The following is a 16,199-nucleotide window of genomic DNA, read 5'->3' on the forward strand; positions in this document are numbered from 1 at the left end:
ATGACATGATATGTATATTCTTCCGCGTTTGCTGTTGTCTCACCCTAGTTTCGTAGCTTATTAGGCAGGCAGGATTTAAATGAGATAGCAGCAAACATGAAAGAATACATGGCAAAATGTTTATATTCGTATTATTCTTATGGCAAAGAGAATACTGTATGTGATTCATGTGGTGTCACCGCCAGACACCACACTTGCTAGGTGGTAGCCTTTAAATCGGCCGCGGTCCGTTAGTATACGTCGGACCCGCGTGTCGCCACTATTAGTGATTGCAGACCGAGCGCCGCCACACGGCAGGTCTAGAGAGAGACTTCCTAGCACTCGCCCCAGTTAGACAGCCGACTTTGCTAGCGATGGTTCACTGACAAATTACGCTCTCATTTGCCGAGACGATAGTTAGCATAGCCTTCAGCTACGTCATTTACTACGACCTAGCAAGGCGCCATTACCAGTTACTATTGATGCTGTAAAACATGTACGTCAAGAGCGATGTTCACCAATTATGAATTAAAGTTAAGTATTCCAGTAGTTACGTACGTTCTTTGCTACTACAAATTCCTTGTCCTGTTCCAGACCTCACGCCAGCCTGCGTGATCTTAAATGCGTGCCTTTCGGCTTCCTGTCATAGTGGATTGGCTGTCTTGCCAATCCACAACAATTCACAATTCATAAAAGTTCCTATTAGCAACCATCTCTTCTCACAGGTAGGAAAAAATTCAGAACGTGGCGTTGGCCATATTGGCAAACATCCCAAACAGTCTTGCCAGTCGGATTTTCGTAGTATATTGAAATGCTGCTACATTCAAAGATGAACAATACGGAATTTGTATTTACTTCATTGGATAAGGTATAAAATCCAGTGGTCGAAACTCGGGGCGGAGAAGAAGGGTCGTCTTCCACCCTTATTTTTTTAATTTATTTACTGACGCGGAGGTGTTGGCGCTAGTATTTATCTTTGTTCCTGCAAAGCATGCCTATGCAGCGCTACCTATATTCGACGGCAGAAGTCACTTGTGGCGGCACCTACCAACATTTTTCAGAACTTCCGCTTACTTTGCACTCAATTCTAAGCCGCAGGCGGTTTTTTGGATTACAAAAACCGGAAAAAAGGTGCGACTTAGATTCGAGTAAATACGGTACCCTATGCCATACATCTCACAGTGGTTTGCAGAGTATAGATGTAGATGTAGAAGCTGTATTTGAGATTTACCATGACTGCAGATCGCCACTTTGAGATTTTTTTTACTCAGGGCAGGCCTCCCTGTGAAAAAAAACGATTGTCTCAAGCTAGGTAATTTGAAACCACTGTTGGCATGGCACAACCAGTCATTCCCCCCCATGGGTGAAGGGAGGCTGATTTAATTAAATCAGTCACAAATTTAATTACTTGTAGGTAAGGAGCCTTTTACCAAGATTCAATGTGTTCCGGATTTTCTTTCTTTGCATTCATATCTAACAGATATCTAGTAACAAAAACATTTCAGAAGATAAATTAATTAATGTCTGTGAAATTTGTTTAGATGTGTGCTAAAAATACTAACACGGCCTCAGCAGAAAGCTATTAAGTGATATAAATCAAAATGTCAACAATATTTGAGACAGAAAATGAATACATATGTTAGGCTGCCAAAATTGAAAAATTTGGAGCAGGTCTCACAGATAACATTAATTTATGTTTGAAATTAAATTGCCTGAAACAAAAAATAAATAAGTGGTACAATGAACATACACTGAAGAGAAAATTTCCCTAAGCTCTAGAAAAAGGAATACATAGACCCAGAAGGAGAGTCGATTCAAATCATTTTTGTACATAACATCTCTTCTGATGAATAGTATTTCCTTATAACAGGAACCAGTATATTTTTTTCCAGTTGCACCTCCAGCCCTAAAACCTCCCTGTGTTTAGTTGAGTAAAAGATGGGTATGGTTAATGAACGTAAATGACTGCCACATAAAGGATCAGTATCTTCCCAAATTTTTCTGTAGTAATGTGGTTTATAACTGTAGATTTCCTTGTTGCATGTCACTGCAAGGGATCACAGTTATGATCCACGGAACATTCAAATAAATGCAACGACCCCAAGAGAGAAACAGGACTGAGTTAACAGTATTAATCTTTGAGTCTATTAGAACAGCTCTAAGTTTTTCTTTTTTTTTTTGTGGTCTTTTCTGTCTCAAATATTATTAACAATAATCTTTTTACTTTCATTATCAATAAAATAAAAAGTTTGTATGACTTTCTGCTAGTTTTAATAGCATGAGATAGTGTGGAAAGTATTGTGTGCAAATCCATAATACACAGACAGATAAAGAAGAGATAAATAAAAATGTTGGAACTGATCTTAAAAATACCAGATGGCACACAACAAAAATCCTTACTTATGACAGAAAATATGGAAGAAATATCTAATAAAAGTTTAGAATTCAATGTAAAGCTTTAAGGGAGACGTAACAATAGAGACAGGAAGAAGTAAGTTTCCGTATGAGAAAAACATATTCATTGTCAATCAAAAGAAACAACAGCAAACAGAAGGACCTTTGTTGATTTCATCAGTTGATGCCAATGCCGTTCTCGTATTGCTGGATTCTGTAGTTCACCAACTGCTCTCAGAGATGTTAGCATGTTCTTGACAGTAGCCTCAAGTGTCACATATGTATCCCATGATCGCATTTCCTTATCCAGTGCTGAAAGCAAAACTTTCATGTATCTACCTTGTTAATTACAGATATAAGATGCTATAAACTGTGTAAACGTTTCTATTCAAGCATTGTTCAATAAGGTTACAAATGTTAATGTTGACAGAAATACCTGTGTTTAAAATATTTTTTTCATATTAATGATGTAGATTATCTGCATATATTACCACTGTCCATAGCCATGAATGATAAGAAATGGACAACTGAGGAAAAAGTTGATTAATGCTTTCTCTGTTTTATAAATTGCTTACCCATAAGAATAATTTTATACCACAACTACAGGCTACTGCAAAGAAAAACCAAGGGCTGTTTTTATTGTAAACATATTAATAAAGAAAAAGATTGTTTAAAACTTGTAATTTATAAGATGAACACAAAAAAATAAAAATCTTTCTTTAAGGTGTAGAGATACAGTGTCAGACAAATTTATAGTGTATTTTTTTCTGTCTCCTCTTACAAGAAGTAGCAATGTATCACTAAATTGCAATAGCTATTAAATATGATGCAATTTTTTCACTCCTCAAAACAACATTGCACTCACGGTAGCATTTACTGGTGTTGATGTTTCATAAATAACTGATCTCTTTGTGTGGCCTATTCTGTGTGTCCGTTAGTTGATTTGAACCTAATTGACTTTCCTACATACAAGATAAAGTCTGCATAAGTTGCCCTGGAACTACTGGATGATGACAGGGGTTTTTCTCTCCATCCATGAAGCCACCTAACATGTACAACACATATACATATGTATATGTGTAGTTGTAGTCTTCAGTCAAAAGACTGGTTCAATTCAGCTCTCCTTTCTAGCTTATCCCGCACAAGCCTCACCATCTCTGCACAACTCTTGCACCCTACATCCATTTAAACTTGCTTACTGAACTCAAGCCTTGGTCTTCCTCAGTTTTTAATGGCCACAGTTCACTCCATTAACGAATTAACTATTCCTTGATGTGATATTAAATTATTTCCATTATGTATCCTATATTGTTACACAATGCAATAAACTGTAAAGTTACAAAAACTTTTCTCGAAATTGTAGGTGTTCTCTACGTATTTCGAGCTCCTGATACACTCACATCATATCACAGTTTTTGCCAAAATTGCATACATTTGCAGCAATGATAATATACACAAAAACACCATTGAGGTCACATGTTAGTGTACCATGTCTACCCAAGACTTTGTAAACATTGCTAATTTGTAGCAAAAATGTAGTGACAATAGACCAAACATTATTGCTTTCATGAGAAAGTCCTATCATGCCTATTTTGGAGTGAAACTAAGCGACATCAATAAAGCTTGGGCTCCACAGTTCATGTATATAGAAGATTTACAATGGTGGGTGGCAGGAAAGAAGAAGTAATTAAGGTTTGGCATCCTCATGGTCTGGTGGGGGAAACAGAATCATACAGACAACTGCTACTCCTGCTACTGTACGGTTACTAGTTCAGCAAGAAAAAGAAGAGTATGAGTACCCAAATAACATCCTCTCAGCAATTATTCATATTCCACATGTCCTGGATATACTTATACAACAGTTCCATAGACGTTACATATGGATTGTAGTGACGACAGAGATATTGTGTAGGAGGTGTATGACACTGACTTTGAAGTAGGCACAGATGAGAGCTCTCCTCTGTGTGATCTGGGACTGAACAAGAATGAAGCACAGTTCTTACAGTCAAGACTGCATGGAAGACATTTGTTAACAGCTGTTACATTTTACAGAAAAAGAGACTTGATTTTCACATAGCATTTTACTCAAAATGACTTGTTAGTGTACTGCATGAGGCACAAGTTTTGATTGGTCAATTCAACATCCCATATGTGCTACATGACTGCAGACTGTTTACTGTCTCATCTAAACGAAGCCTGAAGGCAATTCTGCCGCACAATGGTAACATGTATGCCTCCGTGCCGGTTGGTCATTCTGTGCATCTGAAAGAAAAACATGACAACATGAAGGTTCTTCTTACTACCATTTATTTTGAGGATCGCAACTGGATGGTGTGTGGTGATCTTAAAGTTTGGGTATGCTGCTAGGACTACAATCAGGATGTACCAAATTCCCTTGTTGCACCCGTGAATGAGACGGTTGAGCTCTTGACAAACATTGGGAGCAAACACAATAGCCCAAAAGATTGGAACTGGTTCAAGGGAACATAAATATCTAGTGTGACCCTCTAGTGGAAAGAGACAGAATACTTTTGCCACCTCTTCACATAAAACGGGGCACAATGAAGCAGTTTGTCAAGGCATTACCTGAGTGGGAAAACTGTTTCAGATATCTGTGTTACAAGTTCCCAACATATCAGATGCTAAGTTGAAAGAGGGCATGTACACTGGACCCAATATTCAGAAACTAATGTTAGATGAAGATTTTTTCATTCAGTGAATGCCATGAAGTGAAGATCCTGGACTATCTTAAAGTTTGTGGTTCAGAACTTCGTGGGAAATAATCACAGTCCAGAGTATGTCAGCATAGTTGAGATATGTTGACATAATTCAAAATGCAGGGATGCCCAATGAGTTTAAAGTTACATTTTTTTAAATTTGTACCTTGATTTTTTTCATCCAAACCAGACTCTGTTAATGAAGAACAGGGTGAAATATTCCCTCAGGATATCAAGGACATGAAACGACGAAACCAGGGAATCTGGAATGTTTGGATAATGGGCGACTACTGCTGGATGTTTCACCTTGAGGATATGGATTTGCCCCATAACAGAACAAGCAGGGGCCATGCCATGGCAACTAAGAAAGCAGGGAATAAATGAGGATAGCGTTTTGTACCACATTCTCTGTATGCATCAGTTCACTGTGTACATATTTTAGTATGTTCTTGTTTTAAACTTGTATTCTACTTCAGCATGATTCGTCTGCACAGGCACCAACTCCATGGGGCCTGAGCCCCTTCAAAAGTTCATTTGGGGGTTTATTAGTTATATTATGCTTTGTAAAATCACAAAATTATGTTGGAATTTTCTATTTTCCTTGTTTGACAATAGTTACCTTTTAAAATACGTTCAGTAATGAGTTAAAACAAATAATTATTACTGTAGTAAGCAGGTTAACTGAAAACGAGTGGTGTGAATCATGATAGTGTTATGGTGCTGCGGGCACACTTAGAATTTGTCACGGTGTGCGAACCTTCAGGTAAAGTCTTGTGCCCGCAGGCCAGCACTGCGGCCATGGCAACATCAAAAGGACTGGAGCAGAAGCGCCTGGAACCCTCCACCTCACGTTGCCTTGACACTTCGAGACATTACGATGCCGTGGGTATATAAAGCCCACCCTGCTGTTGCAGTCATTCAGTGTGGATAGTTTCTTTCAGTATATGCTGCAGAAGTCTTTAGTGTTCCGACTTTTAGTGTCCAGTGGACTGTTTTATGTGATGATATTTTATTCATTTACTTTAGTCTCTTAGTGTATAATGAATTAAGTTTGCAATGGATAAATTTGTTGCCAAAAAGGTGCACTTGGGAGTAGATGATACTGCAAGACAAACTCCAACAATTATTGTGTAGTCAATTGCTTTGTCGTCTTCAGCTGAGAGCCATTCATAGCTGAAACCTGGACAATCTGGTAAGGGAAGATTATTTCAGAAGTCTTGGTTGATCAAATTTACTTGGCTAGAATATGAAGCATCTACCAAAAAGAGAGGTAGATGCTAAAAACCTATTACAATTTTCTTCAATAAAAGAAAATGCATTTATTTCCGTTGGGTTTTCTAACTGGAAAAAAGCTTTGGAAAAATTCCGTCTTGATGAAAATACGTTTACGCATAAGGAAGGTGTTCTGAAACTAAATTCTATCACTAACCGAAGTGTGGCCTCCCAATTGAATGAACAGTCAGATAGTGATATGAAAAAAGGACATTTAGCTCTTGACACAATTTTTACTACCGTGCAATTTATATGCTGACAAGGACTAGCAATTAGACGGCACAAAGATGTAAACTAAAATTTTTTTCAGTTGTTGGAACTCTGAAAGAGTGACATATCTGGTTTTAAAGATGGGTTAGGGCATTTGGGGTATAAGTGGACATCACACGATATTCAAAACAAGATCATTGATCTACTAGGAAAGTCTGTGTTGAGAAAGGTATTGGCTTCAGTCAAGGAGACTGAACACTTTTCTATTATGGCTGACGAAACAAGTGATTCTTCGATTCATGAACAAGTGTCATTTTTTATTCGTACTGTCGATGATTCCTTAATCATCAATGAAGATTTTATTGACTTATACAAGATGCCCAACACTGAATCACAAACTCCGTATAGTATTTTAAAAGATGGTTTTGCTCATCTTGATTTGTCAAGGGATAAGTTAAGAGGACAATGCTATGATGGTGCCTCAAATATATATACAAACAAAAGCACGTTACATGCACTGCACTGCTCACAGTTTAGATTTGGCAGTTGTAGACAGCCTCTGCCATCTTATGTCTATGAGGGATATTATGGCTTTAGCAACAGACTTAATAAACACCGTAAGGGAATCAAAGAAAAGGATGGGTCTTTTCAGAAGCATACGCTGTGAGAGCGCCAATGACCAAGCTGGTCTACGACCTCGTTGCCCAACTCGATTGACTATGCGAGCTTCTAGTATCCTGAGAATATTGAAAAACTTTCAAGAACTTCTAGGGTTTTTTGAAACATTTGCTGCAGAGGACAAAACAGAGGCACGTTACAAATGTACAGGCTACCTTGAGTCAATGTTACAATTCAAGACTTATTTCTTTTTACATCTTTATTGCCATGCACTGAACCCAGTAGAGAATGTCAATGAAAAAATTCAATGCCCTCATCTAAGTGTTGCTGATATGGAAAAAATATGTGAGGGCTTGATTTGTATATTGAATAGAAGGCATGACAGTTTTGTACACTTTTGAGAATTGTGCTTAAAAGAAAAACCTTCACAAGTTGATGATCCTTCACTTCCTCGGAATCAAAGTATACCAAAGGAATATGAAAACAATGAAGCCAACTCACTGCACACTTTCAAAACCCCAAAAGCATACTACAAAGCTATTTAAATTGAAATTTGTGAAATGGTGTAATCTTGCATTGCTGAGTGGTTTGCTTCAACTGGACTCACACAGGTCATTGCAGTTAAACAAGAGTGCTTGCTTTTAGTAAACAGAGGTGAAACAAATTTGGAAAAATCAACTGAGTTTTTCAAAAATGACCTAGATATTGAGAGACTGCACTACACTTGACTATGCTAGCCAATATCGCTAACAAAAAACAACTGGTCTTAAAAAACATGCGTGATGTAAGAAAGTACATTACACAAGAGCCTGCAGTTGGAGAAATGTTATGTGAAGTAGTGAAGTGCATTAAGCTTCTCCAAGTAGTTCCAGTCATAACAGTAACAGCAGAATGGTCATTTAGTGCCTTTAGATGTCTGAAGTCATATCTCCAATCAACAATGGGACAGAAGCGATTCAACAGCTTCATATTCAGTATTCCAGTCAGACGGTCGACATTTGCACCTTTCTAAAGACACTCTAGCCCTAATAATGGCATTTAGAGCAATCTTAAAACTCTTTATAAAATAGTTAATTAAATACATGCATAATGTTAAATTTTTAGTTTCGAAATATTAGTGCTAGTTTAGTACTGTATTACTATAGTATTGTATTAGTTATTTTCAAATACTTAAATATTTTTCGGGAGTAAAACCCAATAAAAATGTAAATGTCATGTGACTAGGGCCTACCGTAGAGTAGACCATTCACCGGGTGCAAGTCTTTCGATTTGAACGCCACTTCGGCAACTTGCGCGCCGATGGGGATGAAATGATGATGATTAGGACAACACAACAGGCAGTCCCTGAGCACAGAAAATCTCCAACCCAGCTGCGAATCAAACCCAGGCCCTTAGGATTGACATTCTGTCGCACTGACCACTTAGCTACTGGGGGCGGACATAAGGCCAAATTAAAACCCGCTATTTACATACTTTTTGACTGAACATATTAACTTTATTAACTGTATAAAAGCATTAACTTTGAGACACTGTTTTTATTTAATGAACCCTGAGCCTTATTCAAAGTGCTATTACTGTGCGGCAGCAATATTTTATGTTTTATTCTTCTAATGATAGTTTAGGTTTTATTTACATATAATTTCAGTCTTTTCAGAGCTATATATTCCCTGCTCTGTAATAGTCTATAAGCATGATTATTACTGTAAATTAAATTAGCTCTTTATGAAAATACCATTCGTGTTTATGTTTTGTTTCTTCTTTAAGATCGAAAAAATTTGTCAGGCTTGTTGAATTTTCTGGAGTGTCGAGTTATCGAGAGTCCAATTTTCAGGGTTCTAATGTTGATCATATGACTCTAAAATGCTTAAAATAACTAAACACTCACTATTTTTCATCTAAAATTCAGAAAGTTTCCTGAGGCAAGACCCCCAGTATGGGCACCCCCAATATTTTTTATAAGTCAGCACCCCTCTTCGTGTGCCATATATGTATGTACTACTTCTATATGTGATAGCAAATTGACTAAGTATATGACTGGTGGCACAGCAGTGGGTGATACAATGGTTTGAGTATAATTTTTGAATTTAGACGTCAGAAATACATAAAGATTTGTAAAAAATGTTTTTTCACTGTTACATTGTGAGTATTTATTGCATATTAATTACATCTTCTGTGTTTTTTGTATTACCTCGTATTTCCTTAGCAAACTTCTTGCATTCTATATCCATGTTTTCAACATCAATCTTCCTCCAGGGGGTGGTCTTCCAATCATCAATGCATGTCTGGACTATATGCACATAATCCCACAGTTGCTACAATCCAAAGAAGAAACAATTGTTACTGAAATCAAAAATCTCTTACTATCAAAAATGTATTACACGAATATATAAAACTACAAGATGGTACAGCAAGAGCTCAAGATGGCATAGCCAGGTAGTTTGTTTGTCCTCATATCATTGTTTTTGTGCCAGATAGTTTGTTTCTCCTCATATCATTGTTTTTGTGCCAGATAGTTGTTTCTCCTCATATCATTGTTTTTGTATCACCCAAAATTTTCATTTTTTAAATTTATGATATAATTATATGATACAGTTATACACAAGTCTCTTCAGAGAAACTTTTAACAATTTGACAAAAAACATATTTTTATTTTGGTACAGTAAGAGCTCAAGATGCTATGACCAGGTAGTTATTTCTCCTCGTATCACTGTTTTTGTATCACCCAGATTTTCATTTTTTACAGTTTACAATATAATTATACATACAGTTATAAACAAGTCCCTTCAGAGAAACTTTTAACAATTTCACAAGAAAAATATTTTTATTTTGCTCCAGCTACCAAATTGCACAATTGTTAGTGTACCTTTAGCATGCGCAACTCCTTTCTGCACTGTCTGACATGCTTGAATTCAGGTACATTAACCTCAAATAAGGAAGCGGAGTCTTGGATAGCTTGCATGTCCTCTTCAAATTTATTAATTTCTAAATGTGTTTTATCCACCAAGTCATATGGATCCTTACAGTCATACCTGCATCAAATGAACAGAACATACAGAATCATCACTTTTTATGCACAGTTTTTAAGAATACAGATATTTTTCTCATAGATCATTATTCACACAAATCAAAAATGAGATCAGTCAAATATGTCTTAAGTACCATAATGGCGATCCTAGGCAGTTTTTGTAAGGTCAGTTTAAACCTTCTTTCATTTTGTGTTTAATAATTATGGTAACAACATGGTGTATAAACTTTTTTTTTACAATTCTTCGTTTGTTATTATTAATCATAACAATGACAACACTTGATTCCACCATATTTTAGTCAGTCTTTAAATCAGCAGCCCTTGCTCCAATAAGTAAAAGAAAAACAGAAGCAGGAGATCACATATAAAGAGACAGATGGTGCAACATGTAGAAAGACAATGAATAGCATAGAATGGTACAGAATGGCATTGATTATAAATGACAATATGCTGTCAGCTAAAACTTAGACTGAAACTTGTCTTATAGCTTTGTTTTGAGTGAAGGCATCAACACGAGACCTATGAAAGACTTCTTCAGACCACTGAAATGAGAAAATTCCACAGCAAACTGTTTTGATTTTAAAGTGACTTAAAGTGAATTAATTCTAAGCTGCATTACTTAAGTACATACCACAACATTATGAGCAAAATGCAGTCTCACAAAATGGTACTTAATTCACCACTATTCTTGTAAATGTTGAGCATCTCTATAAAGTCTAGATCTTCTTATATTTTCACATTTTCTGTAATGTGGAAAAGTACAGTAATATATAAGATTTTAGCGAAGATGAGGATGTGTGCAACTCTTTAAATTTTCACTCTGTGAAGGTGTGTGCACTGATAGTGAGCACTTGCTCATGAAAGGCAAAGGTCTCAAATTTAAGTCTGGGTCCAGGACATGGTTTTAATGATTCAATTTTAGCTAGCACAATAGATTAAAACACTGGTAATATAGGGATTTTCCACCTCGTTTCCAACTTAGACTAATACCAAAATGTGTACAGATTACTTTTGAGATGGCAAATCTTCAGTAATATATTTTGGAGGCTGATGTGTTTTCATTTTATTTCATCTAATACAAACTGCAATCTTGACTCTTTGACGGATTTTAATGAAATGATATTTGTATTAGAATATACTAACATTTATTTTTAATAAACTGCTAATAATACCTGAGGAAACGGTATTTGCGGAAACGATCACGGTACTGCAACTGCTGATTGTCAAAGGTCTGGATTCGACTTCTTATGCAGCACACTTCAATTGCTTGCAGTGGAGCCACCTGTTGTTTTACTTGTGTAGCTATCTTCTTTGTATTATTCCATTGCTCTGGTAATTCCTAAATGAACGTTTATGTATCAGTGATATTGTATCATTGATTACTGTACTGAATGTGTTGTAAATATATAGCATTGTAACATTCAATTCATTCAGCCAAGTACACAGTTAGTTTCACTACATTTACTGGTATTGTTTGAAACAGAACACATATTTAAATTTAGGAATGGCAACTAGAGGAAGTCTTCATAATGCTGAAAGGACAGTTTGATTTCATTTTTCTTTATTAGCTACGTATTTTGTCATAATTACTATCATTACAATTTAAAGAATGGAAAGTCCAGGATTGGATAACAAGAACATGGAAAAAATAGGTTGCTAGTCTCCACAACAAGGAAATACTGAGTCACAGACAGACACAACGAAAAAGAATGCTACAAATATTTCAGCTTTTGGGCAACTTCCTCTACAGAAGCAGAAAACACACACATTCGCATAACAGCAACTCACACACATATTGCCATTTTCTCCAGAAAATAAGGCTTGACTGTGACTGCATGTGATGTGAACTGGAATGTGGTTAGGGTGGGTAGTGAGGTTAAGGAAGAGGAATTGTGTTGAGAGGAGGAGGGATAGCAGTGTAAGGTGGGAGAAGATGCTAGTGCTGCCTCGGGGAGTATGCAGAGACATGTTTGAGGCAAAATAGTGGGCTGCTGTGGGCAACATCGAGAAGCTATTCCATGTGATGAGGGGCAGATGGAGGAGGGAAAAGAGCTGAGGAGAGAAACAGATAATAGAGAAAGGTGTACTGGCAGCACAGAAGGTGTGTGTGAGGCTGAAATGGGAGCAGGGAAGTGGTTAGGGAGATGGAGGACAGGGTATAGTGAAAACTGACACCAGGGCAGCTGATTTTGGTCGGAACAATTCAGTTGGTACAGGCATTATATTTGACAGCATGTTCTTCAACTGGGTGGTTCAGCTGCCTCTCACCATTATTCATATGGACAGACTGCTTGCTAGCTGTCACGCCAAAGCAGAACGTGGCACAGTCATTGCACCTAAGTTCACATGGCTGCCTTCACAGGAGATGCCTGTGACAGGATGGGAGTAGATGGTCATGAGGGGATGTATGGAGCAGGTCTTGCATCTGGGTCTATTGCAGGGATATGAGCCATGAGAGAAAGGGTTGAGAACAGGGGTAGAGTAGGAACAGACAACAATATTGCATGGGTTTGGTGGGTGGTGGAGTACCACTGTTGGAAATGTGGAGAATATGTTGGGGAAGGTATTTCTCATTCCAGGGCATGATGACAGTGAGTTGTAACCCTGGAGGAGAACCTGATTAGTTGCTCCAGTCCTGGATTAAACTGAGTCACAAGAGGAGTGCTCCTTTGTTGTCAGACAGAGGGTATGTGGGGAATGATAGATGAGTTTTGAGATAAGATCCATTTTTTACAAGGCTTAGAGGGTAATTACAGTCTGTGAAGGCCTCAGTGATACCCTCTGCATTTCTGGGAGGGATTGCTCATCACTACAGATAGAATGATCAAGACTGTTAAAGATTAATCACTTGGTGGCATCTAGCAACGCCATCTTTGGTTAAGTATTGGAATTCATCACAAAACTAAGGAAGTATACATTCAAATAAAGAGTCCATGATTTGAACCACTGCCCTTTCAGTGGTATCACTGCATAAGTTTGCCCAGTTGCAGACATAAATCACTGAGATATTAATGTCAGTGATGTGAAACAATGAAAATCATAACCAGAATGATGATATTTAAGTCAAGTCAGAATCTGCTACATCAATCACAGCCTCACCATTTTTCACTTTTCCCTGTTCACAGAATGCTTATGATCCATAACGGACATGGTACTCAGAGTGAGAAAGACAACCAGTTCCGAAGCAAGAGATGATTCATGAATTACTTTGAATACTTTGCACTTCTTCTGTGTCTACAACTAATGATGAGTCTTGGCCTCTTCAGCTACCTCCTTTCATTTATCCCTGTCCCTTGCTAGCATTTTCCAATTTCTGTAGCCTGTCTTCTAAAGGCCTTCTATGACTCTGTCCTCCCATCTAATCTTCAGTCTGCCACATCCTCTCTGTCCACCTCTCTTTTCTTGTAAAGTCTTTTTTGGTATTTCCATATAATTCATCTGTGCCCACCTCAGCCTAGATGACTTCACAATTTTTCTAACCGGCTGATCTTTGTAGATGACGTACTACTCGCGGTTGTATCTCCTCCTCCATCTTCGTCTTTCACAAACTGGGCCAATGATTCTCCTGAGGATCCTTCTCACAAATGTATCCAGTGATTCAGCATCCTTTGGTGTCAGAGCCCAGGTTTCAGAAGTGTATGTACACATTGGTCTGATCAGTGTTTTACAGATTGTTAGTTTTGTGGTTCTAGTCAGGAGCCTTAAGATAGAAGCTATGTTGTGGTGAAATAAGCTTTATTGGTTGCCATTAGTCTCTGCTTTGTTTCATAGCAGGTATAATTTAAGACTGATACAATTGAACCTAAGTAATTGATATGATCAATACTTATAAAGGTGTTATTCCGGCTGGCAAGTCCTGCCTGTGGCTCTCCCAGCAGGTAGGTATTTTGTTTTCTGCTCATTGATATTTAGTCCTATATTCCTGCCAGCCTGTTCAAGAGTTGTGAGAGTTCTAGCTACTATGTCGATATCATCCACACAGGCCAGTATCTGCACAGATTTATGAAGATTGTTCCCCTATTCAAGAGATTTGCTTCTCTCATCACCCTTGCTTCTCTCATCACCTTCTCTAAGGTGGCATTGAATAAGAATCTTACTATCCAGAACGATATTTTCACTCTGCAGTGGAGTGTGCGATGATATGAAACTACCAGGCAGATTAAAACTGTGTGCTGGACCGAGACTCGAACTTGGGACCGAGTTCGAGTCTCGGTCCGGCACACAGTTTTAATCTGCCAGGAAGTTTCAATGTTACTGTCCTTACCATTCTGACCCCATATGCCTTTGTTTTTTCCAGAATTTGTCTAAGGGTAAATATCTAATTGATATTTAACTTATCAAGGACAAATCCACACTGCAACAGCCCCATTTCCCTCTGTATTATTGGAAGGAGTCAGTTGTACAGTATGTTAGAGAGGATTCTGTATCCTAGATTAAGCACTGTGATCCCTTTATAGTTACCCCATTTCATCTTGTCTCCTTTCTTATATGCAGAGCATATAATTCTGTCTTTCCATGATTGAGGCATTTCCTCTTCTTCCCATATTAGGTTAACCACTTTCAGGATGTTGCTTTCCAATTCAGAGCCTCCTTGCTTGAAAAATGCTGCTGGAATGCTGTCCTTTCCTGTCGCCTTGTTGATCTTCAATTTCCTCGTTGCATTCTCACCTTTTCTAAATTAGGTGGCTCCACTCTGTTATTTGGGTCCTCTTCCTCCTGTATTTCTGTTGAGTTCCATGGTATAACTGGTATTGGATTAAGGACTTTATCATAGTAGCGGCTCTACTTCATGCTTATAATTTTGCCCTTCTCATATTTTATTAAACTTGTTCTGCCTATACAAGGTTTCCATGTCCTATTCACCTCTCCATGAAATTTCCTTGCCTCTATGAAATTTCCTTCTCAGAAGCTCCATTTCTTCAATATTTGGCTTTATCCACTCCCTATTTTTCCATTTCTGGGTCTTTTTTTTTAAATTCTCTGTTTCTCTTTACATCCTTCCATTATCCTCCTGATATACTTTGGTTGTAACGTCATTGTGTATGTTTCATTTTTTTCATTTGTTATTGTTTCACATCCAGTCTGCTCTCTGCACTACAATGTTACAAATTACACATTTTGATGATAATTTTCATCTTATCCAAACACTGTCACATTCCCCTCAAAGAAACATCTCACAAAGAGTAAAACCATTAAAGATTGACTGCTTTGTATAAAGGGTGATTTTTACAGCTGCAGAAATTTTTCCTAATAAAAGACTTAGTAACCTCTCATGTCAACAGATGTTCTCCAGCAGACTGCCTGTTTCTAATTTTCCTACTGACTAGCGCACCAACAATAATGGTATCACATGAACTATTACATCTAAGAATGTAACACAGAGCACCACAATGGGCAGGGGCTGCGACATTATATTGGCATCATTACCTGCAAGAGCACATTGACCTCTTCAGGTAAGTCCTGATCATATTGCTTTAGTAAATCAATAGTTTGCTGTAACGGTTCAAACATCTCGTCAGTATCAGCCTGACGCTCCTTGACATTCATTAGGTAGCCCATAACACTGACAAGTCGCTCATAGTCACCCTCCTCAACAGGTTGCAGCAATCCTTCATCTGCTTGGTGTATAAAGTCTGCAAGGTCGGATAAGCTGAAAAAAAGTTTCAGTCAGCCATGACACACTATAAACCGTGTGAAATACTAATAACAATACTAATAATAATGAATGATATGGTAAATTATTCATGAATGACGTATGAGCATTCACAATATCCCACAGCAGGACAAGTTTAATGATGAGTGGGACTTGTAGCAGTGATTAATTGTGAGGGCTCTATTCAGCAACTGTACCCAATTTTTTAAACATACAGGGTGTCTCTCCTAAAAGTTATCAGACACATTTTCTTTGGTGTTTCAGTACATATTTGCAGTTCTGCTTTTGCACTGTGCAGCTGGAATCAGCCAAAACAAATACTGCTTGTAAT

At 37.6% G+C, this 16,199-nt stretch overlaps 1 protein-coding gene across 1 annotated transcript in view; it reads right to left on the reverse strand.

The window, feature by feature from the left end:
- Positions 1-16,199, reverse strand: part of LOC126474748 (dynein beta chain, ciliary-like) — a 734,368-nt gene that overhangs the window by 476,990 nt on the left and 241,179 nt on the right. Inside the window, exons 21-25 of the mRNA XM_050102225.1 lie at positions 15,643-15,865; positions 11,388-11,554; positions 10,054-10,219; positions 9,379-9,502; positions 2,537-2,685 (exon numbers count right to left, since the gene is read on the reverse strand). Of these exons, the coding sequence (XP_049958182.1) occupies positions 2,537-2,685; positions 9,379-9,502; positions 10,054-10,219; positions 11,388-11,554; positions 15,643-15,865 (829 nt within the window). The remainder of the gene's footprint in view (positions 1-2,536; positions 2,686-9,378; positions 9,503-10,053; positions 10,220-11,387; positions 11,555-15,642; positions 15,866-16,199) is intronic.

The sequence above is a fragment of the Schistocerca serialis genome, chromosome 4 (assembly GCF_023864345.2).
Source record: "Schistocerca serialis cubense isolate TAMUIC-IGC-003099 chromosome 4, iqSchSeri2.2, whole genome shotgun sequence".
NCBI lineage: Eukaryota > Metazoa > Arthropoda > Insecta > Orthoptera > Acrididae > Schistocerca > Schistocerca serialis.